The sequence below is a fragment of the Oenanthe melanoleuca genome, chromosome 1 (genome assembly GCF_029582105.1).
Source record: "Oenanthe melanoleuca isolate GR-GAL-2019-014 chromosome 1, OMel1.0, whole genome shotgun sequence".
Classification (NCBI taxonomy): Eukaryota; Metazoa; Chordata; class Aves; order Passeriformes; family Muscicapidae; genus Oenanthe; species Oenanthe melanoleuca.
Window position 1 is genome coordinate 16,037,861 of NC_079333.1, and position 26,394 is coordinate 16,064,254.

Sequence of the window (26,394 nt, forward strand, 5' to 3'; positions counted from 1 at the left end):
CATAAAAATTCTATCAGGACAGAAACACTGGTTTTATTTTGGCAAGGACAAGATCATTGCAATAACACATCACCATGCTTATTCATCTTGATAAGGTTGTCTGAAACTTGAGATTTCAAATTCTTAGGTGGATGAACTTGAAAATAAAGAAATGAAAGCAAGAAATAAAAGAGTTAATAGTTCCAAATCATGCAGTTAATTAAAATGAAAGCAGAAGGAGGAATAAGCATGCAACAAATCACCACTTATAGCAGAAGAATTTCTGATTTTCAAAAATTAAGGCCCTATGGATTTGAAAGGATTGAGTTCACTTTTTGCTGTGTCTCCTCTCCCTTTCTCCCTGTCAGTTCTTGGTGGAAGAGACAGGGAAAGTATTTGCCAGAACACAGACAGATAATTGCTGCTTCAAAGTTGCTTCTGTATGGGCTGCACACATCTCAGAAGAAATGATGAGTAAGACTGAAGCTCTCTGTTTACACATTCAATTGTATCTTCAGCTTCCTGACAGATGAGTGCAGCTGCCTCATCTGGTGCCTTGAAAATGAAGTTTATTATTGCATCTCCCCTGTGTCTCCAGAGATCTGAATGGAACAACCACCTCAAGGAACAGCCTCCTCCTTTTCCACCAGACCTTGAAACAATGGTATTTATTACCTCCATATGTGAATTCCAGAATCAGCAAGAGACATGAAAAGAAATCCCACCACTGAACAATTCTTCCAAATATGATTTTAATGAAGATATCCAGGACATGTTTTATTCCAAGATAACAATTTTCAATTTACAAGACTGAAGGCACATATTTGTGTATCCATGGTGCAAAATTTGACACTCTTGTGTAGACACCTGGGAAATTTGGTCTTCCACATCCATAACCCCAGCTCACAATGCCAGTCAAAAACCATTTTCCATCTCCAATGCTTTGGCATGACAGTGGTCCACCAGAATCACCCTAAAAATAATGTATCAAGTTATATGTGTTTACAATATGAGTTATAAAAACTGGGGGGAAAATCCAAAGAAGATATTTTGCATAATTCCAGTGATACTGTTTTCATATTCACATAGTTCAAACAATTGAGAGGGGTTTTCTTTCAAGCAGATGGCATTGCACAGTTTTACCAAAGTTTGCTCTTTCACAAGACAGAAGGAAATGCTCACACTTTAAAGACATTAATAAAGATGTTACTTTGCACGGACAATATTTGAAAATCACTTTTTTTCCTAACCTCACACTTACAGCTAAACCCCAGATCTGCTACTGAGCATGTATGCACATTCATAGATTACACATCTCAAAACTCAAAAGCAGTAAGTTTTTAAAATAAGATAAATACAATAAAGTATTTAATAGTTGTATGACTCCTTTCAGACTAGAGGTAAATGGAAACAGATGGAATCCCTCAATTGTTTTGTGTTTGGGGTTTCTCTTGATTTTTTTTTTTTTTTTTTTTTTTTTTTTTTTTTTTTTTTTTTTGAGAAGGAAAAAGAGCCTAAGGGTTGTCCTCTAGTAGATACTTGTCAGTATATAATGTTTAGGGGCCCATAATGTCTTTGCAATTAGACCAGTTAAAATTAAGTCTGTTTCAGACTTCAAAAATTAATACAGGATCTCATAATGCTGTAACACAGCACAAAGCAACACCTTTACAGGGTGTTCTTTTAGAAATACATTGGCAGAGCATCAGGTATAAAACCATTGGCCACCATTTGGGGAAAATTCCTTGGACCAAGATTATTCTTTCCTGTCAGGCTCTGCGCTATTGACACAGCATCTCTGAAAAAGACCCAGTAGCAAATTAAACTATACCAAAATATTGGGTGCAAGAAACAACTTCTAAAAGCAAAAGGTGCATTTGGCAAAATTCAGATGTTTTTCAAGAGAAGTGCCTTCTTTGCAGACAAATATGTTGTTAGAGCTAGAAAACTATTTTGCCTTCACTATACAGGTGTTGGGATATGCAAGTTGGAAGAGACCTTGTCCAAGGTGCTTAGGGACCACCCTACCCTCAAAGTAGGATTATCTTGAATTAAAAAGATAAAGAATTTAGAAGACTAGTTTTTTCCTTCCATGAAAATAAGATTTTACATTTAGAGAGTAAAATTTTCAAGTATTTTCTTTCTTTCCTAGGACATAAAAGAAGAACACCAGCACTTTTCACAAAACAGGAATACAACAATTTGATTAGCTCTAACAACTGCCAGACACAGACACAAATAATTTGCCTTTACAAAAATGCAGTCAAAATGATGTTTCCTTAGCTATATCTTGAGCAGCCATAAACAAATTCTCAGTTACTGAAAATATTTAATATCAATAGCCTCACTAAAAAACAGCTGGTGCATTATACTCTCTCAGTCATTGTAGGATCACTCATTTTTATGTAGATCAGTGAAAGCTAGAACATCTTGAAGATTCCAGATCTCCATCATAAAAATTGTTTTATTACTTTTTCAGCAGTAAATTTACTACTGTTTTAGCAGTAAATATGTATGGTTTATATAAGCTCAATATAATATAATATGGCACATAAGGGCTGTAATTTTAAGTGTTATATAGATATATACTGTGTATCTATGTAGTTTTACTACTATTCACTAGAAGTAAATTCAGCACTTTACATTTATCACCTTTCAGCTTTTCCAGATTAAAAATATCTTTTATTTGCCAATTCATGCCTAATTGTCTGCATATCATCATACAGTCCTGTAGTTCCAAGTTGGAGGGAGGGGATCCTGAAAAGACACAAGCTAGTTTTGCATATTTTCTTCAACTGAGAGTCTATTATGCCAAAAATTGCCTGATTTCAACTTGTTATTGAAACTTGTCAATCAATTAGCACTTGATCTGCAACTGAAACTTGGTGATGCTACTCATGCAAATAAAGCAGAACTCTGAAATCACCCAGAGACTTGCTGACAGACAATTCTTATATTGCTCTTTTTCAGAGCTGAAACATATTGACCACAAAGTGGTCTGCTAGTTAAATTTACATCTCATCTTGCAACAATGAAAGACAAGCTAAGCCCTCTGCAAAGTTTGCTGAGATACATACTTTACACCCATCTCTTTTCCCAGACGATAGCCCAGCACAAAACATCCTAGCTGTGATAATCCCGTATGTGGAATGGCATAATGTCTGGTCAATGATTTCTACCTCTGCTTTCTGAAGAACTGCTGAACCTTCATCATCTGGAAAACAAATTCAGAGCAGGGTGATTCTACAGAGCTTAGCATTTTACTCATCTATTGAAATACAAAACAAGAAGTCTACAGAAAATATCCACAAATACTTTTGATCATCCAGTTATTCCAGATTCCAAATGACTAACTGCAATTGAGCAGACAGCCTCTTCAAACTATCAAGCAATTGTGTAAAGTGATCTGGGTCCTTCAGATACACCAAATACATCATCATTAGAATTGGCCAAAAAGTTTTTCCTTGTCTCAAGATTTCTTAACTTGCTCTCTTTCTATTTCAAAAAGGAAACAGAATTTTGCAAAGATATTTAGATCACCCCATGACAGCTTTGCAGTGAGGGCAGCATATCGGAAGGAGCTGAATTCAAGATTATGAGTCAGAGTTTCAGAATGCAAATTCTGACAGCATAAAGAACCAATTTCCAAATTTGCTTCTTTCTGTCTGAAAGATTGGTGAAACTTATATACTACTAACCAGTAGCCCAAAGAGTGAAACCACACCATGCCTCCCACACCTCCAGGGGAACAGAGGGGAAAGACGACACTCTGGTATTTTGGGGTAAATGTAGGTTCCTATACTAACAATACAATATGGAAGACATTCAAGTCCATGGGACCAGCAGCCAAGTTTCCTGAGCATAGAAAGGCACATGTACACTCTGCCAGCTGTGAAGGTGTCTTACGTGGCAATATGTGACCAAAAGTATGTATTCTATCACCATCTGCTGAAACCAGGTGAGGCAGTGATTCCTTATTTCTGTGGCACATATTATCTGCTAGTGGGCCATCTTTAAAACCAGGTGGGGCAATCATCTTTATCTTTTCCACAACCCATCCTTCCTCCAGGAAGATATCATCTGCTGCTGGCCCATTCAGTCCCACTGCATGACTGATAAAATTACATCATCCCACTGGGAGATGCTCCAGCCAGGGGGAGGAGCCAAGCCTTTCTTTCCCACCTAGATAAAAACCCGAGATTTGGAACACCAAAGCAGCCTTTTTTTCCCACTGGATTCCAGAGGAAAACCAGACTTTTCCCTGGACCTTCAGAGGAAAACTGCACCTTCTACAGGAGCACTGCTTCAGCTGAACCACATCTGCCACTGCAGGAGGATGCAGCCACCATTTCATGGGACTGCTACCAACACCCTGACTGACAGGGTGTCAGGTTGTATTCTGAATCTGTCAGCATAGGAATTGTTCTTTGTAATACTGTACTTCTATTTTAATTTTCCTACTAAATAACTGCTATTCCTAATTCCCATATCTTTGCCTGAGAGCCCCTTAATTTCAAAATTATGATAATTTGGAGGGAGGGGGTTTACATTCTCTATTTCAAAGAGAAGCTCGTGCCTTTCTTAGCAGACATCTGTCTTTCAAACTAAGACAGGAGGCTCCTGAGAACAAAATTAGCTCAATGGAGGGGATAAAACTCACCTGCTTCCTGCTTTTGGCCCCAACCTGTTATCCAGCACTTGTCCCCGCGGCGGGCTTTGTGAGAAGAGGGGGGCAGGCAGATGGGCTGGATGAGGTGGCTCATGGTGTCTGGCCACGGCGTGCTCAGCTGCAGCAGCGCGATGTCGTAGTCGTAGTTCCTGCTGTTGTAGTACTCGTGCACTATGATCCGCCTCACCCCCGACACAAACTTGGCACGGCCCTGCATTTGCATGCCCAGGTGGGCACGCCATGCTCTGGGGTCAGCCAGCCTGTGTGGGAGAAAACCAAGAAGGAGCTTCTTAAAATTACTTCAAAACATCCGCTGACAGCAGGGCTGGGAAAAGGGGAGCACGGCACCTCCGTGCAGTTCAGCTCTGGAACCTAAAGGCATGTGTTGTGTTGATGTGGCCAGAAATGTGTATTCTATCACCATCTGTTGAAGCTGGGTGGGGCAGTGACCCTTATCTCTGTGGGACATATTTTCTGCTAATGGGCCATCTTTAAACCAGCTGGGGCAATCATCTTTATCTTTTCCACAGCCCATCCTCCCTCCAGGAAGATATCATCTGCTGCTGGCCCATTCAGTCCCACTGTATGACTGATAAAATTTCATCATCCCATTGGGAGATGCTCCAGCCAGGGGGAGGAGCCAAGCCTTTCCTGCCTAGATAAAAACTGAGATTTGGAACACAAAGCAGCCTTTTTTTGCCATTGGATTCCAGAGAAAAACTGAACCTTTCCACATCATCCCTGGACCTTCAGATGAAAACTGCACCTTCTACAGGAGCACTGCTTCAGCTGAACCACATCTGCCACTGCAGGAGGATGCAGCCACCATTTAACGGGACTGCTGCCAACACCCTGACTGACTGACAGGGTGTCAGGTTGTATTCTGAATCTGTCAGAGTAGGAATTGTCCTTTGTAATACTGTACTTCTTTTTTGGTTTTCCTTGTAAAGAACTATTATTCCTATTCCCATATCTTTGCCTGAGAGCCCCTTAATTTCAAAATTATAGTAATCTGAAGGGAGGGGGTTTACATTCTCCATTTCAAAGAGAAGCTCCTGCCTTTCCTGGCAGACACCTGTCCTTCAAACCAGGACACTTGTGGATTCTGGCCATGTTTGGGACAGATATAGAGAGAAGACTGCTCACTTGCTCCCTTGAAAGCAGTGGGCTGCAGACACAAGCCATTCTTTCGATATCACTGATGCTCCACAGTAAGCAGCTCCCACAAAATGAAGGCTGACCTGCCAGGGCCATTCACCTTCCTCGGTGTTTGAGCCACCTACAATCCGAGAGATCAGACTGCTGATCTTGCTACTGCCACAACCTGCAAGAGATATTTCAGGTTATAATCCCCATCCCCAGTAATGGGGATTCTCTATTTCCATTAATTTTCTTTTCCTTTAATGAGGAGGATTCCCACATATGGCATGAAAGAATTCTGCACTTTGAAATAATTTGAAAACGCAAAACTTCTCTCTTTGGCTACTCTATTAATGAAACAAGAGGTAACTCCATAAAAAAGCATTAGTCTTGAAATTTTACTAAGTCCTTTTACTAGCTCTGCTGCAGAAGTTGCCCCTAAATATTTATTGTGTCAGAAATGTCAAAGGATCTATTGATTTAATAAACATCACAATGAATATATACAAATAGGCAAACCCTCTTTTTGATACTACCAACCCTGACCTGAAAGGAGACCATCAACAAAGTAGTTCAACATCATCAGAACACTTACTTTTTGCCAAAACAGTGGAAATAATACAAGAAAAATGTATGTAGAGATTGGACATTTATTTGAGAAACAAGGTGTTACAATAGTTGTTTTATATGGAAATGACAGTCTGACAATGTATATTACTGACATGTGAAAAGTCACAAAAATCTGAATTCTTAATTTGAAAAGCAAGGAAGAAATACACTTCTGTAGAGACTCCTATCCATCCCTAGTGCTTCCACATAAAGTTCTGCTCAGGAGTTTTAGTCCCACACTCCCACACACAGGTGTTAATATTTCTGGACCCTTTCCTGGGCACATCCAGAAAGTTGAACGCAGCCTTAATGCTTCCAAATAAAAACAGACATATGGCCAGTCTCTTTAGACATCCTACTGGATCCAAGGCAAGTACTGACAGGTTTGACATACAGGCAGGACACCAGACAGCTGAGGGCCAGGCAAAATCAGAAAATGGTTTGGTTTGGAAAGGGAACTTAAAAGATCACCTAGTTGCAACCCCCACCATGGGCAGGGACACCTTCCTACTAAACCAGGTTACTCAGAGTTCTGTCTAGCCTTGAACAATTCCAGGGATGAGGCATTGATAACTTCTCTGGGCAGCCTCTGACAGGGCCTTACTACCCTCACAGTGGAGAATTTCTTCCTTCTATCTGATCTAAAGCTACCCTTTTTTATTATAAGGCTGTTCCTCCTTGTTCTATCATTAGAGAGAAAAGATGCTCTCCAGTTCTCCTTCTGACCCCTTTATAACTGGAAGGTGTTAAGAGCCTTCTTCCCAAAGCTGTCTCTTCTCCAGGCTAAACAGCCCAACTCTCTTCTCTCCATAGGAGAGGTGCTCCAGTCCACAGATATCTTCACAATCTCCTCTGGACTCGTTCCAACACATGCAAGTCATGTAATACACTTGAAACCATTCAGTTTAAGCAACTAATCCTAACCCCTCTTGTATTGCTACTGCAGTGACAATCATCTGTTTGCTTTACAGCAACACAAACTGAAAAGGTTGCACAGAGGTTACTTTAGGAAGATTTAAGACTAGAACCTAACTTGATGCTATGAAGATTGGGGTCTTCACCATCTGGAAGAGTTAGAGAAGTGAAAAGTTCAGGGTTTTTTTCTCATTGCAGCTGTATCACTCCTGAAGTCCAAATACAGTCCAGCTTCAACTAAGTGCCTGGCATTGCTGCAGACAACAAAAGTTCCTGCCTCACCAGATAACCAAGTTCACTGTGAAATTAACCCTGCTGCCCTAATCCTTAGCATAGTTGCAATAAGCAGTAGAGCTATCTAAGGCTCCCCATAACTGTAAGGCCACCCTCCCACAGGAACTTGGCAAGTTCTGCAACCAGATCTGAGGTAAACTGATAGCTGGTCATTACCCAACTATCACAGACAGAATGCAATAAAAATTCAGTTCCTGCAGCCTGACTTGTACCCACTCCAAAGCACGAAGAAATAAAGTCTTTATTGTGTAACAAGTTCAAAGTTCAGAAATATGAATATTTGAGAGGAACTTACTGCAGCTGCTTTCATCACTTCCATCAACACAGTCCACAGTCCCATCACACCTTGCATATTGTTTCCTAATGCAAATGTTATTCCTGCACTTGAATGTGTGGTTGGTGCAGGGAATACCTAAAATAGTTAGGTATTAGTTAGGTAATAGTGAGGAAAAAAACCCCAAACAGCCATACAGCCATTGGCTCAGTTTAACACATGAGGACATGTCTGCACAAATAGAAGATGTACATGTATTAATACATGTATATTAATAGATAGGAAGTAATAAGACAAAAAAGCACTTTGGCTGGGATGGCTAAACATCTAAACAGAATAAACTATTCAAATAGAGCTGTATCTCTCTGCATTTACTTGGCCAAGTCCAAACAAATATTTCCTCCCATCTTTTCCCACAGCACCAACATACACAGATGTAGTGAAAATTAGATGTAGAGTGTAAGGACAGCAAGAGAAAACATCCAGTACTCTGGAAAGGAGCTCTCCTTTGTATTTCAGTATTAAATGTGAAATGAAGGACTGCAGTGAAAGCATCCTTATTAATTGTATCCAGTAAAACTGCAATCCCCAAACTCAGCATTTTCCTGTTTCCCTGTGGTTTGCAATAAATGAGGCCACTCAAACCCAATCCGTTTTTCTTGTCAACACACAGAAATATTCTGTAATCATTTACACAGACTGTCTTGTCAGAGGGGTCAAAAATGTTTTAAAAAATGTCACTTGCAGTACTTTTCTGTCACAGCCATATGTCATCCATTTATTCTAAAAAGTTCAAGAAAGTTCTGATTCAAAACTTTCATTTGCCTAATGCTAAATTTATGGCTTCCACTAACCCTATAACCCTGAAAACTGCTACAGAGAAACCATATTTTTTATAGTTATTTTACAGATGGTAAAACAAATCCAGGAATTAATTTGCACAGATTATACTGTAAAGAGAGAAAATCTCAGATTCAAACTTTAAATCTCTAGATCCCCATCATGCACCTGAAGCACTTAATTCTTCTGCCAGTATTTTGCAGAAACAGATGTTCATGAGCATATTAAAAAGGAACAGTTTAAAATCAGTAATGGTTTGTTCCCAAAATTAAACACAATTATATTGCACAAGTGGGATTTAACAGTGCCTCTTAACCTTTTGAATGCAGCATTCAGAATTCAAGTCAGGAATAGACAGACAACAAAAGAGAGAAAAAAAGTTATTCAGGAGAGCAGCCTTACTGTGGGTGCAGTTCTGCTCATCTTTTCCATTCTCACAGTCACTCACTCCATTGCAGGCAAGCAAGTTGTCCTGTATTGCGAAGCTGGAGTTACAGTTCCACTCAGGGACTACTTAAAAAATATAAGCCAAATCAGGTACAGAAGCATTCCTGTAAATGCTAACACATCCCCTTCTGACTATGTCTGGATACAACATTAATTCCTTCACAGCACAATACAAGGATAGGCATCAGTGCCAATTTATGCATGGAGAAAATAAGAGAGTTCAGTGAACTCCCCAGGTGGAGATGTTTAGTATTACTCTCATCTACCTATGAACCCCCCTTTGTCATTCCCCCACAAAAATAAAATAACTTATCTCAAAATGGGACAGATATCTATTAATGATTGCCAGCTTTTATCACATGAGGAAAATCTAAAATATAGCCTACTTCAGCTATATTACATATCTAAATTTCTTCCCAGCACCATACCTTCTTCTTTCTTGGTTTTGTTCCTTGCCAATTAACTTCAAATTAAGCATTCAAGAGACTGATGGACAGTCTGTATCTGGATGTACAAAGGAAGCTGAAAACCTTTTTTGTTATCCCCATTAAAAAAATTCACCTTGTTTCAGCTGCCTTCTAAGATTAGAGAATACATTCACTGTGTTTTCCAGTCAAGATGTCTGATAAGTGAATACAAACCACAAGAGAGTTCATCACTTTCATCGAAGCAGTTGTTTACGCCGTCGCAGCGCTGCCTCTGCTGGATGCATAAGCCAGTAGAACACTTGAAATGTCCAGGTGGACATGCTGGAGGTTAAAAAGGAAAAGAAAACAACACAAAACAAAACAAAAAAAACCCAAGCAACCAGACTTCAAAATTTCCTTTTCACAAACACTGACAGCTTGTTTCAGTTTACAGTCACTAAGCTGCTCCAAGGAACGATAAAGCTGATCTAAGTTTAATAGTCTGTGTACATAGCCAGCACTTAAATTGAATTCAAATGTTGAAAACTGGGATTTAAAGAAGAGCAAAAAATGTCTCTAAAGTTCCAATTCAGCTGTTCCTGGAATATGTACCACAGGTTCTCTAGGGGTGGACCAAATCAGTCAGTGTTTTATGGTGCAACATAAGACTGCTAGAATGCCACCTTTATTTTAAAGGACAGTGTCACTTCCAATAACCAAAATTTGCAGCACTTTGCAACTTTGGTAAGTAACCTGCATTGACATGGTGTATGAACTACATAAATCTGCCTTATAAGCCAAAATAATAAAACTTCCCCTCTTTTTACATACTCTACATATATATACTGAATAGAGTTCCTTTAATGTGACAAGTAACTATGTATAGAAACCACTGCTTCTCTGCTACGTTAAAAAGAAGATATAAGAATAACACAGGTGAAAAAGTAGCAGTAAACAAGCTGTCTGTTTCAGGAAAAAACTCAGGGTCTCAGAGTTTATCAATTTTTGGAGCTGTTTTTTTCAGCTCAGATTTCAGATCCGTACACACTGTATATAAATACATGAAAACACTGAAATGGTGGTTGTTTGGTACTCTTTTCATTACCTGGAAGCATTACAGCAATAGAAACATTGCAAACAAAATGTTGGGGATGGAAACAAACAGGAATAGCAGATTTCAGCTGACTGCACCATGGTCATAGCCGTGCAGGAAGCTTTGAGGACTGTGCAGAAGAGAACAGTGTGCATGCAGGAAACCAGAGCATGCTGCACAGGCCCACAAACCTTAGATGCACAGCCTAGAAAAGGTTCTTTGTTTGCTAATCATCTGACTTAGTGAGATCAGAAAAGAAAGCGAACTGAAACCCAACAGGTAATTTCCTGCATAAACTTAATTAAATCCTACTGGACCCAAAAAACGCTAATTCCCAGATCTGAAATGCAAAGAAGGGTTGAAAGATAAAATGCATCTTACGCTGGCCGATGTTATAGCTGCCATACTCCACCAGCAGGGGCTTCTCAGAGACCTTTGAACTGCACTGCAGCTCCACACTGACAGCAGAACTCGTAATGTGGAAGACTGTTTGGTGATCCACATAGTAACCACAGTACCTAAAAGTGTTCAGGCGAGTTCTAGGGCAGCCTGCACGTGAAAACTGCCCTACATACAATTTAAATGTCAACACCACTGAAATTCAGAAATGCAGAAAGATTTACTTTAATTAAGAACCAAACCGAAAAATATTTCTCAGTAGGCACCCAGCCTTCATCCACCATTAACATTGTGGAAATTTACTTCTGAATGTCACACCTTCAAATAAATAGTCTTAAAAATAATGCCTTGGGTGCACATCTATGTTAAATTGCTATTTTGGCAAAGAGGTTCCTTGGACTTCTGCCTAGGTGCCACTTGATTCAGAGAAAGCTAAATACTTTTTGATGCCAGCAAACATTTAATCCATCCATTGTTTATTAATTTCTAATGTTTCTTTCATCAGATATGCCAATCTCTATCTGGGGGGGTGGGCAATAAAAAACCTACATTTTAAAAAAAAAAGCAAAGAACAAACACACCCCAAAGCAAAAAAACCCCACAACCAAACAAAGCCTCTTTGACAAGGAATCAATTATTGCTGGATCATTATTTAACAAATGGAGACAATTTTAAATGTAGTAAACCAGTGAACATCAACAGTACAGGTTGTTCCAGAAGTGGAAATAAAGACTCTCTCCTCCCTTGCAACATTTATAAGAAATGCAATGTTTATAAGAAAAACATCTGGCTTTAATATTCCTGCCAAAATCAAAGTACGTATGAATCTTAAATAGATTTAGGAGCACAGGGACCTGTATTGATTTTAAGCAGATTTGGCACACACACTTGGTTTGACAGCAGCACAAGGTCACTCAGTGACAACAAAATGAGCACAAAGAACACAAGAAAAAAATGGATTGTTGTATTGTTAAATGGAGCAGTGGACTGTTAGCCAGAGGTAAATATTTCCCTTGTGTGTTTTTCTGCATCAAGCATTGTACCAGGACTACTCTTCATGTCAGTGAGTGGAGAAAAATTGGTCAGTGATTTGTGTGAACAGATGTTGCCTCAGTGTCCTGAGCATCCCAGTGAAGTCTGCTACAGGGAATGGACACTCATAATGGACATTCATATGTTTCCATGTATGCCTTATTTCACTCTACTAAAATGAAACATCCTGTTAGAGATCTAGGAGATTCTGTTCCAGCAGTATGAAAAATAAAGGAAGAAAAAAATTTTAAAAACACAAGACTCCTCTTTGACATCCTGAAAACAGATGCAAAAATCCCAGGCTTTTTACTATAGGAAAATTAATTGCAAAAGAAGCCCCAGACAAAGAAGCAAGGAAACAAACCTCTCAAATCAAAAAACAAACAAAAAAAACCACAACAAAACAAACAAACCAACAAAAACAAAAAACCTAACCAACCAAAAAGAAACTCAACTAACCATCAAAAAACCCCTTCAAACAACAAAAACCACAAAAAACCCTTCTAAAAAACCCACAAAACTACTGTCTTGGGTTACAATGTGTAAGGTGTAAACAAAAGTAGTATTCTGCTATCTTCTACATCAGCTGTTAAAATGAGAGGAGCAGTGTTTCTTTATCTTCCCCATGACTCATGATAATTCCCTCTGGGAAGCAGCACCACTGAGGGGCCATCTCTGCTGATGGACCATCCAGGACTCCCCAGAATGACTCACAGAATTACATTATCCCACTGGGAAATTCCCTGCCCTGGGGGATGTACCCAACAGTCCCCCTGTATATAATTGGAGGTTTGGGACACCACTGTACCCCCACTCCATACCCAGAGCACAAGAGCTCTTGTCAGCCACCACTGGATCTCCAGAGAAGGATGAGACCTTTCCACAGGATCAACAAACCCACATCCATCACTCCAGCAGGACTGCAGCCACCATGTAATCAGACTGCTGCTGCCACCCTGACCAACAGGGTGTCAGATCAAATTCTGATTTTATCAGTGTAAGCCAGTGTTTCTGTACTGTTGCCTTTGTTGTAATTTTTTCCATTAAATTGTAGCTCTGACTTGGAATCTCTCATAAAATGTTTGTGTGGAGTTAATTCCTCCTGCTGGTTTCCCTTCTTCAAACCAGTACACCCACCCACCAAAACTATCAGTGTTGAGTGAAGACTTCCTACAACAGGAAGACTTATTATCATTAATTTTAGTGTTTGTCTCCAATGCTCCCAACCTAAAACAGTCTGTCAAAGTGCACAGCAAAATGCCATTTACCAATATGATTCCCTTCAACTAGCTCAGAGACATTTTCTATGTTACTCCTTCTGTCAATGACTTAGACAATCTCTCTTCCAACAAACCCTTGCAAAACAAAAAACCCAAACAAAAAACCACCCAACAAAACAAAAAACCAAAAAAGTTGAAGTCTGCATTGACCCCTTCTGAGACATATAAAACAAACTTTTCTCACCATAAGCAGAGGAAATTGCTGCCCATCTGTGGAAAAGCTGAAACAGGTAGGTCTCCCTTACACAGTGAGAAATGCCATATGCTCATGGGATTTGCAAAACAAAGCCACAGGCCCCTCAGGAGCCTTTTGCTGGTGTTCTACTGGTCATATATCCAAGTCCAGGGCAAATGGAAGTGGCAAAGCACCATCTGTAACTCTGTGCCATTGCTCCAGAGAGAAACTGATGAAGGGGATCCTGTCCCTTGTGTTGGAGAAGTGAGTTTTTCAGGGGATGAGTGGATACATGCATGCTGAAGCAGAAACAATGGGATGTTGCACTAAAAGTTTTAAGACAAATAAAACACCTCTGTGTTTACATAAACCTCTAGTGGTCTGCTCATAAGAGACTCATTGGTATTGCTGACTCTGAGAATTTCAGGTAAAGAAGTTCATCAGTTTTTACTTCTTTGACAAGGCAGTGATGCCTACTGGAAGAGAGACAAGGAAGAACTGCATGTTTGTGTCCAGTGTCTCTGGTTAGATAAAGCTTTCCCTAGAGGTCTGAAGGAACCTTATCTGTACCACCTGCTTGGTCCCAGTGTTTACTAACATCAGTATCTCAAAGGTTCTTAACCATTTTTACATAAGATAAGAATAATCATCCCACAGGCTGCAACTGCAAGAAGCTGAAAAATGGGGATCCCTTGTCTGGCCTGTTCCCCCCATTTCATTAACAATTAAAATTTGGGAATAAAAATAAAACATCACCATGTTTCATGCTTGAAGTCATAATTTTTCTCCTTCAAACATGGAACTGAAAATCAGAAGTTCAAAAGTGTAACTTTCAATGAAAAACACAGACTTTCAAAGGAAAGCTTGTCTTGGTCTACTACTATAACCAGCAACTTCAACAGAAAGCAGGAGCATGTGTTCTTGTGCAGTACTTCCAAAGTAACCCTGAGAGCACTTCTAAAAATCATACCATGGACATTTAATTCTGTGGAATGCATAACTGGCAGGTTTGTCAAAATGCTGCTCAGATTCTTTCAGGACTCTCTGTCAAAGAATTCTTCATTATGAATTTATTGTCATTTTTTTCTCCAGTTTTTGCCTTTGCTTTTTATCTCAGCCATCCCAAATATTACAAATCTTACCATTTCTGTCATAAAAAGACCACCAAAAAAACCCCCAAAACACCCTAAGTGTGGTGTGCTTTGACTGGTGTTTTTTTGCACTCATCTAGTCCAGCAACCAATTCTCATCAAGGCACAACTACAGGATCTTCAAATTCAATTTTTACTCTATAAATACAACATGGTATTGAAGAACAGATGAAGTTTTTTCTTCTCTCTGTAATTCTTTCAGTTGTACTTTTAAGGCCTAATTCACTTACTTCCAGTAGTGGGTTCAGAAACTCAGTTTCAAGACTAATATTACTGAGGTTTCCATTTGAACGAAGTTTAAGAAAAGAAATCTGATGATTTAAATCTACCCTTGCCTCATCATCCAGCATTCCAAAGATGACTTCAAAACTGAGGAAAAAATGGGTGGACAATGTGCTGGGAAAGCAGTGATATCTTAATAAAAAACCAGCAGCAATTTTTAAATAAAAAACACTTCAGAAATACAGTGGCTCCTTTGATGCACTTTGTGCAGTTTCTCTTTCAGGAGCCAGTGACTGGAATGAGGAAGCAGCTACAGCTCTATTTCCAATCATCTCATTGCAGTGGCTTTCACCAAGAAGTTAATTAAATTCACTGTCCTCTTGAGCAATCATGGAATTAAGTTACACTTAAAAGGGCTTTAAACAGACCTTGTTTAATGACCCCAGAAAGCACAGAGTTATTTTAGGGTTCACAGGACACCAATCTTCATCCAACTCATTCCATTTCTCTCCCTCCAGAGAGTGCCAAAGACTCTTGTCTTCATCTTTCTGGTAATTTTCAGTATAATAAAGATATCTATATATATATGTATCTATATATATACACACACACACACACGTGTATTATAAGGATCATTACAGCATCAGCTAAAATGAAAGAATGGTAGAATGAATTCACCCCAGTGAAATGAAAGAATTCACCCCAGTGAATTCCTTCTGTCCTTGTGGAAGCTCTCTGAGTGAGCTGTAGTAGTATGGGAAGGTTTATTTTGGAACCATTACATTAATAATAATCCATGCAGAGTACTTACATGCGTTCATTAATTTTCCACCACCCTCGCTCACAGCCTTTAATATTCTTCTCACTAATGGTATAGTTATGAAACTTCAGAGCTACACCAAGGCTCTTCTGTGGAGTCTGTTGTGAGCAAGAAAGACAGTGCAAGCAGTCTTCTTTTTCCTTTTGTGGGCATAGAACACAAAAGTCTATAAACATATTTCAGGAATTGGGGAGCTTGGCATTGCCACACCCTGGGAGCTGTGCTGGCTTCACCAGCTCAACAGCCAGCACTTTACACACATGCAGACTATTCAGTCTATTGACTATTGAGTCAAAGCAAGGGTTGGCACAGCCCCACCACAGCTGCAGGCTTTCTCCCCCTCTGGCCTTCTCATCTTCAGAGAGCCACTGGCCAAAGAAAGCAGCTTTTGTATCAGATCAAAGCACTCAGACACATCCAAATGTACTTGTGTAGGGACACAGAGCCCCAGAGGATTTTTAGGGTTTAGGTACTGCCTGGAATACTTGTGTCATTTTTGTAATGCTAGGAGTTACTTCTACCACAATATTATAGTCTGCTGCTAGCACCTGCTCAGCCATGCATTCTTTAGTATTTTACAAAACATTTCTAAACCCAGCAAAATCATGGGTGTTCATACTTAACTGGAAATTCCTTTCATAAAAGGAACCGAACCTTTTTTTCAAGGCAAGGCAGTGTTCATTTAAAAACAAGGGGTGATTCAGGGCAAAAATCCAGAAATGAAAATTTTTCTCCCTCTCTTACAGAAAATACAACTTGGGAAATGAGTGAAGTTTCAGCATTGCACAAAAACACAGTATTGAAAATGAAACTGGTTTTGAGTAATAAGCATTTCTATCACAGGGTGAACTGAAGATCATAAATTTAGCCCCCCCCAAATTGCCTTATCATTCTAGAAGGGGAAGAGGCTGTAGGTTATGGCAAACTGGACTTAATTGATATTGCTGTGATTCAATATGGGCAGTCACTAGTTTAACAAGTGATGGGTAACATAAGCAGAAAGATGGGTAAACAGTGGACCTTTTCATATCCATTGTTGTATTCTTTAGAGAGGAAAACACTGAAGGGAAAACCCTAACTCAGAGCCCTTATTTTAGCAGCACTAATAAGGAAACACTCGTGACAGAGAAAACAGAACTACTTTAAAACAATATCAACTTTCAGCAATTTGCTTTTGGGAGCGTACCTGGAAAGATGAAGAAAAAGGATACCAAATAAAAAAAAAACAGTCTACGGGATTGTGCTGATAGGACAGACTATTCTGAAGACAAATTAAATTTATTAGGCATATGCAAAGATACCAGAGAAGTGGCAGTAATAACTAGGTTAGAGGAGTTCTTTTGTACATATTTTTCATCCGAATTTCTGGGGGGTGGGAAAAGAGGAACAGAGAAAACAGTCAAATCTTACATTGCCTGCCATGAAGTAGTTCTGCAGGCTAAATATCAAAACTTCTCTTAGCTCTTCACCTGTAATAGGACAGCTTAGGAACTATGTTCTCTTCCTTAAAAACAAGTGCACAGAAAGAGAAAAAACTGATACAAAACACCTGAGCACAGCCAGCTACTCAGAAATGCCATTTCTGTAAACTACTACATGTGGGAGGATGCAGGTTACTGCCAACTCAATCACTTCTGCTTTATTTTAGGTCTATGTACCCCAAACACACAGCAGTGCCTAAAGAGAGAAAGAATTGTGTTACCTGGAAGTTCCATGCACACAGGCATTTTGGAGGGTAGTAGCTTGGGTAATATGGACTTGTGATTCTCCCTTCATAGCCAGTTTCCTCTTTGGTCACTATTGTTTTTCCACACCCTTGGGGGGGAAAAGAAAAAACAAAAAAAAAAAAAAAGAGGCAAAATTTGGCAAATATAACTTCATATAACTTGATATAACTTCAGTAAAGCTTTTCAGTGGGTTAAAGCATCCAAATTTATCAGAAGTCTGTCACTGCAAAGCTTGGCTGGTGAGGAATGATAATTAGCTGGTTTCAAGTTGTAAAAAGAGACCCTTTCCAATGATGCACACAGAACACAAATGATTCAAAGATCCAGGGATGAGTGCTGGGCTCTGCAGGACCAGAAGAACACACTGAGAACTTTATCTATGTTATTTCACTGAAGACAGTTTTGCAAACAAGAATATCAATGCATCCATGCTGCAGCACCACACAGGGACCTCTAGTCTTAGAATGCAGCCAGTTAGAAGTGAAATGGACAATATACTATGCTAAACAGCCTCCTGTAAACCAAAACTTTCTTGCATAACTGCTCAATGGACTTACAGATTTCATTAAAGTCAAACACACACGCAGAGAAATGAACAAAGAAAACCCAGACTTGAACTTGAAGAAAACCAACCAACCAACCTATAACCCACACAGAACAGAACTTGAAGTTAATTATTAGGGAGAATTTATCACATGTTTTTATGATGGTATATTAATGTTTAATTACTATCAACATGAAAAGTATGCAGCTTGAATTTCCCTGAATTGAGTTGCATGAGATTTTTCTCCTTGTGCCACTATCATGATATTCCTTGTACTATTTGTGGTTATGATCTCACCATTTCTTAAAGATTAAAGCAATAAAGCAATGGACTTGATGCCCAAACATTACTGACTCTTTTGTGTTCCTGAGGGGGCAGGGACAGATAGCAATTGCAGACAAATCAATGAAGCTCTTTTTCTGAAAGCAGTTTTTAGTGCTTGACATCCTTTGACATTTGCCATGATCCCAGAGTCCCAAGGCAGAAGGGAGACCACTGCTACACCTGAAATAACAGCCCCATCTGCTGGCACATTGCAGTCCTCACCAACTGAATTCAGGGCTGCTCTCAGCCTTTCCCCATCACACTTCACAACTAGTCTGACCAGATTACATCACACAGCACGAAGGCACACAGGAATGCAGAAGAGATGAAGGGGAGACAGGCACCTGTAAAAAGTAGAAACTCAGATACAGGAATCATTTTTCCATAGTGAGAAACACGAAAGACACTTCAGGATCTCAGAAGAAACAATATAATAAGCACACTTCCAAACACAGAACAAACCTACTTTCTTGTGTAATGACCTCAAAATAGCCATGGAATTCCTTTTGCTCCTTTACTTGTGCTGCCTTAAATATTACCAGCATGAGATTATTTGTTGACACAAGTGACACCAATGAATCAGCTGGTTCACAGGCTCTGAGGGGGAAGAAAGAAGAGCAAATGCATAAGCAATCACTTAAAAAGCAAAAAGCTTAACACATTACTCTCACTCTGTGCATAAATTGCCCACTAGCTCAGATCTTACCTACTTCAAAGTCCAGTCAAATCTCCATGCTCTTGAGCACAAAAGTACCTGTTATAAGGCCAGTTAGAAACTCAATATTGGAAAGCCTTCTTACAAAAAGAAGGAAATTGCAAACATGAAAATGAATATGGGATGGTTTGCTCTATGAGATAATGACATTGAGCCTTCTCTCCCAGTAAAAAATGAATGAAGCCAAAATTTATGGCTGGAAGAAAGAGAAATTTTATTTTATTAGACCAATAGTTTTATCTTCTTGTTGGGAGTGGGGAAGACAAGAAAGCTATTCTTCATGTCAGAAATTTAGAACCTGAGCAAATCAAAAAGTCTCATTTAAAAAAAACTTTCCATATGCATTATGTAGCAGACGTCTTCAGTCCTTTACAGACACTAACATGTTAGTGAACAGCATCCAAGTCAATTGGAGATAAAGATTAATACATGACAGCTCTCAAAAAGGGCTGAAAACCAATGCTCTGGTTTTGAGGCTTACACACAGACTGAAATGCCAGAGAAAAGGGTTTCAGGGGTGAAAACACTGAGATTTTGTCTACTTCATGGAGGTGCTCTTGTTTCCTTTTGGCTTACAGAGTCCTATGGAATTAATTATCAGGGATTGTAAAGAGAAATCATAATGGATCATTAAAGAGAGAGGAAAAAGAAAAAAGTAATAATTCAAATCCATCAACCCATTGCAGATTCAAGTCAAGATTTTTACATCCCTCTACACAAATAGAGCAGTTAAAAAAAGCACTGAACTAGTGAGTGTCAGTAAGTGAAAATCACGAGACTTAGTTTCAGAACTTCAGTCTTTATTTGAAAAGCACAGCTTTTCAGATACAGAATAGTTTGCTTAAGGGAGGAAATTTTGACATTCTCTTTTAGTCAGCAGCTGTTTCCTGATAGGAAACAGAAAATTTTGCCCAGTAACTTGTGAATTTTTCATAGGTCTGTAGCTAGGTGAAGATGCACTCCAGTTGGAAAAAAAGAGAAAAAATTGAAGAAAATGTTCCCTTTTATTAGCAAGATAGCTTATCCAAGAAATTTTAATTTGCCAGGTGTTATGTGAGTAATACATGAAGATCGGAGCAATTTTAACAAAACAAAGCTAACCAAAATATCAAAATGACGGATCTTCAGAAAAAACCCAAAAGTTGTCAATTAATTCTTAATATAAATTTATACTCACCGGTAGAGTACCTTATCTTTGATTGGCATCAGAGAGTCATAAATGGTGAGGGAGTCAGTGATGCAGTTATCTGCTCCAATCTGAAGGGATACTATTGAAAGGCGGATCAGGTGGCCCACAGCTGCAATAAGCTTAAAATAGCAGATTGTTCCCTCTGAGGTGGCTCTGGTATCCAGAGGAAAGTGCTTGTGTAGTTGGTCAGCATAGAGATCATACATGCAATTTGTTCCTGTGAAAATGTCACATTGTTCAACACTGGATGCAATCACTCCAAAACTCCTAAATCCACGTGGCATTAAAACAAGAAATCCTAAAATTTGCGTTAAACTAAAGCAAAATATGGAAGCATGTCTAACTTGGAAAACAAAGTAATAATAGAATCATAGAGTAGTTTGGGTTGTAAGAGATCATCTGGCTCCAAACTCTCTGCCATGACTGGGACACCTTCCACTCAACCAGGCTGCCCAGAGCCCCATCCAGCCCAGCCAAGGGGCACCCACAGCTTTTCTGGCAACCACCCTCACAGTAAAGAATTTCTTCCTGCCCTAAACCCAAACCTACCCTTTTCCAGCTTAAAGCCATTCCCCCTTCACCTTGTGAAGCATCCTTTCCTGGCTGTCTGTGCCCCTCACTGTTTTCACCTTAGTTACAACTCTGTGCTCAAAGAATGGTCTATTCATAGAAAGTACAGAGCATGGCCAACAGTGCTGTAATTCAGTTCTTGCAGATATTTGCACTAAAGCAGTTCCACTTTGTACAACTTGCAGTTAAATTTCTGCAGAGTCTCTAGAGGATAAATTGCATAACTCTTCACTAGAAGATATTAATCTACTTTCAAAACATAAAGGAACTGCCTACCCCTATGGGCATTAGGATATTTAAAACACATAAAACAAAATCAAAGCAAAAATGCAGTTACATGTCTGTATCCCCCCCAGTTTTTTTATTGATTAAATGTCAAGGTTCTTGATGTTTTATCATTACATGAGCTAGAAGTACTGGCAACAAATTCAGATTCACCAAGTCCTTCAGTTTGGAAGGGATGCTAGAACTTTTCTTGCTCAACATTCTGCTCAAAGCAAGATCAAAATGAATTCAGACCAGAACTTTGTTCTGCCCAGTCTTGACAATTTTTACAATGTTAGAAATCACATTAGAAATGGAAATACTGTGAAATAAAAATTATGCAACCTACCCTACACAATATTTATTAAAAAGGGGTAAAAATTTGTGTCATAATTTAGACAAGGATAAGAAGATTATTACCCCACTTGCATCCAATTTTTCAATTTAGCTGAAAAAACTGCAATTTCCAAATAAAATATATTGAGGTCTTTATTTCAATTCAACATTGCATCTTGCAGTCAGCAAAAAGCTTAGGGAATTTTTGTTTGGTCATATCTAAAACTCTTAACATAGCTCTTTGAAAGGTGAGAAGGAAGGAAAATGCAAATTAGGGAGAATAAGATCCAAAGTTAATATTTGCATTAGTTTCTGCCTATTACAAATATAAGTCTCTGAAATAGTTACCATGATGGAATACCAATTAGAGCACTGTGAAAATTTACTAACAATTGTTGACTCAAATTAAATGTTGACCTTTTGACCAGTAGTTAATCAGGACAGGAAGTGGCAGGCTTTGTCCAACTTCCACTTCTAAATTAAAACCTTGAAACTAATGCCAAGAATGTTTTTGAACAATCTGTAAGGGTCACATTTCATTTAAATGAATTACTGTCATAGCTATTAAAAGCTTTGTTTAAGTCATTGCTCTTCCTTCTTCCTTGTTCTTATCTCTTCCCAAAAACATTCTTTTTATAGCAGTTATTTATGCTTATTTAGTCACCCTTAGCAGAGCCAACTTTAATCATAATCTCTAAAATTATGTAACTACCATTATTTCTACTTAGTAATTAATAATGGGATGAGCTTGCTGCTGCTATGGAGCATAGTCCAGAGAATACAGAGTTGACTCTAGAACTGCAAGTAGCTCAAGCATGCTGGCTTGAAACCAAAACTGGATGAAGTCTTTACCCAAGCAAACCCAGTACAACCAGATATTACTGCAATGCAAGAACTTCACATTGGTCCACAAGTCTATTCCCCAGCACCATTCTTTAGTAAATCTGCACTCCAGTCTGTGCCTGAATCAAACACTGGGTGGATCTCCACACCCAAAGTTAACTCCAATGTTCTCAAAATACAGCCTGCCAGTGCTCATTCTTTTTGTGTTCACTTTCACCTTTGCATCACATTTCATACTTCTAAACAGACACAGCCAAAGAGCCCCAACAAATAAAGTTGTACCAGTATAAGATTCTCAATTACTGTGGCCATCCATGTTTTGTATCCCCAGAAACTTCATTACATACCTGCTCCACGCTTCCCACAGATACCAGCTGACACCTGTGGGTGCCTATACAAAGTCTAGGAAAGATGGCTAGAATATGTCAGGTCATCTTTCTCCCTTCATGTGAAAGATGCCATGTAAGTGCTAAAAAGCCTTAACAACACTATTTGTGTTGTGCTCTTCTTAACTTCTGTTTTAGGGGCTGCATTCTGGAATAAATTGGAAACAAGTTCCAGCTGTGCTAATTTCTCCACCCTGGAACACTGAACTGGGAAATGAAATCACTATGCAAGTAAACACTGATACGTAAAACTCTTTACAGAAATAAAAATCCTGTAAATGAGATGTGATGGAAGCCAATATTGCTATGCTTTATAGTTAAATCAGGAGGCTTTCAACAAGTGAATGCTGTAGCAAACTCAACTTGAGTTTTGAGAAATTATGGGCTGATAGCAATCTAAACATTGCAAACCCTGGCTCACGCTCTGTGACCTGTGGACCTCAGAGCTAGGAGAGCTTGACTTGGCTGCATGGCAAAAGCAGTTGTTGGATTCTGAAAAAAAAAATGCAAGCTAAAACCTTTGCAAGGTAACAGAAGTGAAAATCGCAGATAGAAGTGCAACAAAACGTCTTGAGAAAGAAAAATACAAACATAGAAAGCTCTAAAGCCCTCGAAAAGCCAAAACAATGCAAATACCCAAGATGAAGAGTCAGTCTGTGCCAAGGGGCAAGGGAAGCCAACACATCCCCAGCTGATTGATAACTGCTGGCCCAACAGGGTCTTAGAGGGTGCCTGCACCAGAGGGGCAGTACTATTGCTCAGCCCAGTAGCACATCTTATCTAGGTGCCCACTCCATGCACTAGTGAAGGTAGATGTACTGTACTTTTGACCTGCTTGCTCAGTGCTCTGCACACTTGAAAAGAACCTTTCTGGGAGGTTTACAACATGAAACCAAGCAGATCTACAAATAGTGTCTCCCACAACCCTGGCAAAACTCAACTACCTAAAGTAATTACTTTTAGCAAATACATTCAAAATAATAACTTGCCATTAGCCTTGGGGAAATGGGATTTAAGGTGGATAAAGGATGGACAAAAGCATTGTTACTCTTGTTCAGCATATTGAATTAATTACTGCAATTTAGAAAAGGTTAATCTACTGAACAACACAGTGAATAGCAAACTCCTGATTTAGTTTGTTTCCTACTATGTCTCCAGGTACATCTAAAAATTTACCAGGCAGATTAAAGATAAACAGTTTCTAAATAGCTTCTGTATTTACATGCAAGATTCTTGGTCATTCTTTTAGAAAGTCAGGACTTAACTGCCAAGGCTGAATTTAGCTCTCTTAAATTAACACTGAGCAGTATCTTTAAGTCCAAGCCATGAGCCTAAAGCTTTGCTCTCCACCTCTCCTCTGCAGGAAGCTGCCAAAAGGGTGAATTACCTGTTCCAGTTGTTGACCAATAATCTGAGCGAAGACCTGCTGCATGGAAAAAGAGTTGTGTGAGTTTGCCTGAAATCCTGAATTCAGGGTTTAATTCGGTCACACCAGTCCTAACACTGAACACACAGGGCAAAACACTTCTCCCAGGGAGGGGAGTTGCCATGGCTCCCTTCATTTTTGGAAATTCTGCAAGCAGCTTTGGAGGTGAGGCAAGAAGAAGCTGCATGACAATTAAGCAGTCAAAGTCAATTGAAGGACTGAGAAAGAGGTAGCCAGGAGGTAATTTACTCATCCTTGGCCACAAAGTGTCTCTCAGCTTTCAGTCCGACAGAATTGTTCTGTCTGATGTCCTTAGAATGGAAATCATTAAATGTTTTGTAGCTAATTGTATTGAACATGATTGAATCACACATAGTGAATTTGTTCCCCAGACAGGAATGGCACAGGAATTATTTAACAAATGGACAGCTTTATAATCTGTTTTTGAATCTTTAATAAAGGAGTGATAGGAGTCTTATTTTAAATGAAAAGATCCACCTTAACCTTTCTTCTTTTTATGCTTTTAAAATCAAAGACTATCAAATGCAAATCTGCCTACAAAGATATCCATTTTGCCTCTTGACTATGAACATAAGCACTTCCAGTACAGGAAGCTTTGCTATCACTGTTTACAAGGACAATTTGTACCTTGATTTGACCTCAAATCTCACTTTTATTTTCCTTACCATTTTTTTTTCTTTTTATTAAAATTTTAGTGTTAGAAGCTAGAGATGTAGGATCAAGATTGTAATTTATTTATAGAATTTGCTACTCCAAGATGAAAACATTTGTTCAATGAATTATTTCCTCAAGGATATGGATATGTTCTAGTACAAACCACTGAGGACAATGGAATCCATGTCAACTGCAAGGCCCTGAAGACTTCCCACCGAAGTGCGGTTAATGACACTTGTCTGGATGGAATCCTTTAGAATGGCAGCCACACAGTCCTCACACAGCACCTGCCCCTTCGCCTGGGGCACCACAAACACGATCCAGAAATGAATAAGAAGGCCTCCATTGTTGTTGTTACTGAAATAAAGAGCTCAGATTATCATCCTGCTGGAAATTCTCTGAAGACTAGATTCTTAGCCCAAATTTCTGAAGTACAAATTCAGAAGTGCATGGCTCATTTCCATATTTAATAAGTACTTTAACCCACTCAATGTATATTTTCCCCTTAAAAACAAGCAAACAAGACAAACCCCAAAACACACTCTTCACATCCAGTTGGGAATATTCAACAGGCTGATTTCCTGAGGGCTCCTAACTTTTGAGATCTATGGAAATCACATTGTCTATACATGAATTAGAGCTGGACTATTTCCTAAAGATCAAAACACAAACAGTGGAACAGAAACAGTAGAATTATCATCCCTAGAAATGCAGAGCTCTGCATTGATATGTACCTCACTCTGCACTGTGTAGGAAATGATTCCTAGACTATTTAGATAATCCATTAGAGGCCCTGTATGATCACACTAATCTCTACCTCCTTAGTGGGGACAAAGACCTTTACATGAAACACAGCCTAGAAACCTCCAGTTTCTGAACCAAAACTGTACTTGGTTCAAGAGGATTGAAATAACTAAACTTCTAACATTATCTGCAAACATGAATATTAGAGTAAGAACACTTTATTGCATAGAGATTCCCTGCTTCTTAAATAGAAAATAGTTTTATTCCATAACATTAATTATGTTCAATTTAGTCAATAACAGGGTTGTGCTCCAACAGCATGTTTAAGTGGTTAACTTCTCCAGGAGCCAAAGGATCACAAATCTCTTTATTGACATTACTTCATTCTTCATTAATTGATTGTATTTCTGGCAGACAAGGAACTGCTTATAGGCCTTTAGTTTGCCCTTAGTTTTGTTAAGTGAATTGGTATAGGTTATAAACCTGTTTTCCTATCAGTTCAAGTACATAGCAAAGACTTTGAGTCATAACCATTGAAAATAAGCTAGTTTTGTGGGCTTATCATGTTATATACTGCCCAGCAGAAAAGCAATTACATCAACCCCAGTTTTACCTGACTTCTGAGACAGTGGACTGCTTATAAAATTTGGAGAAAGAAGAAGTTGTGTAGACCAAGTTCATCTGAAAGACAAAGTATAAAGATTTAGCATTCTGCAAATCAGTCACACCAAGAGATGTTATATTCCTAGCATAGCTATATGCCTAGGATTTCCTAGGAAGAGCCTATTTTGCACCAACATGCACACTCTTCCAAACATACAGCAGCCAAGTTAGGCAGAACAGGAGGTGAACAGACCAGCTCTTCAATGCACCCATAACAAATCCAATATTCTCAGGAAACATCA

At 39.0% G+C, this 26,394-nt stretch overlaps 1 protein-coding gene across 1 annotated transcript in view; it reads right to left on the reverse strand.

Moving 5' to 3' along the window:
• Positions 1–212: 212 nt before the first annotated feature.
• Positions 213–26,394, reverse strand: part of TMPRSS7 (transmembrane serine protease 7) — a 33,729-nt gene continuing 7,547 nt past the window's right edge. Inside the window, exons 4-18 of the mRNA XM_056489248.1 lie at positions 26,103–26,170; positions 24,909–25,102; positions 24,032–24,070; positions 20,234–20,462; positions 18,808–18,938; positions 17,449–17,561; positions 15,738–15,844; positions 11,049–11,185; positions 9,809–9,916; positions 9,123–9,233; positions 7,902–8,018; positions 5,795–5,972; positions 4,640–4,908; positions 3,057–3,193; positions 213–952 (exon numbers count right to left, since the gene is read on the reverse strand). Coding sequence (XP_056345223.1) covers positions 782–952; positions 3,057–3,193; positions 4,640–4,908; positions 5,795–5,972; positions 7,902–8,018; positions 9,123–9,233; positions 9,809–9,916; positions 11,049–11,185; positions 15,738–15,844; positions 17,449–17,561; positions 18,808–18,938; positions 20,234–20,462; positions 24,032–24,070; positions 24,909–25,102; positions 26,103–26,170 — 2,109 coding nt within the window. The 3' untranslated portion in view covers positions 213–781. The remainder of the gene's footprint in view (positions 953–3,056; positions 3,194–4,639; positions 4,909–5,794; positions 5,973–7,901; positions 8,019–9,122; positions 9,234–9,808; positions 9,917–11,048; positions 11,186–15,737; positions 15,845–17,448; positions 17,562–18,807; positions 18,939–20,233; positions 20,463–24,031; positions 24,071–24,908; positions 25,103–26,102; positions 26,171–26,394) is intronic.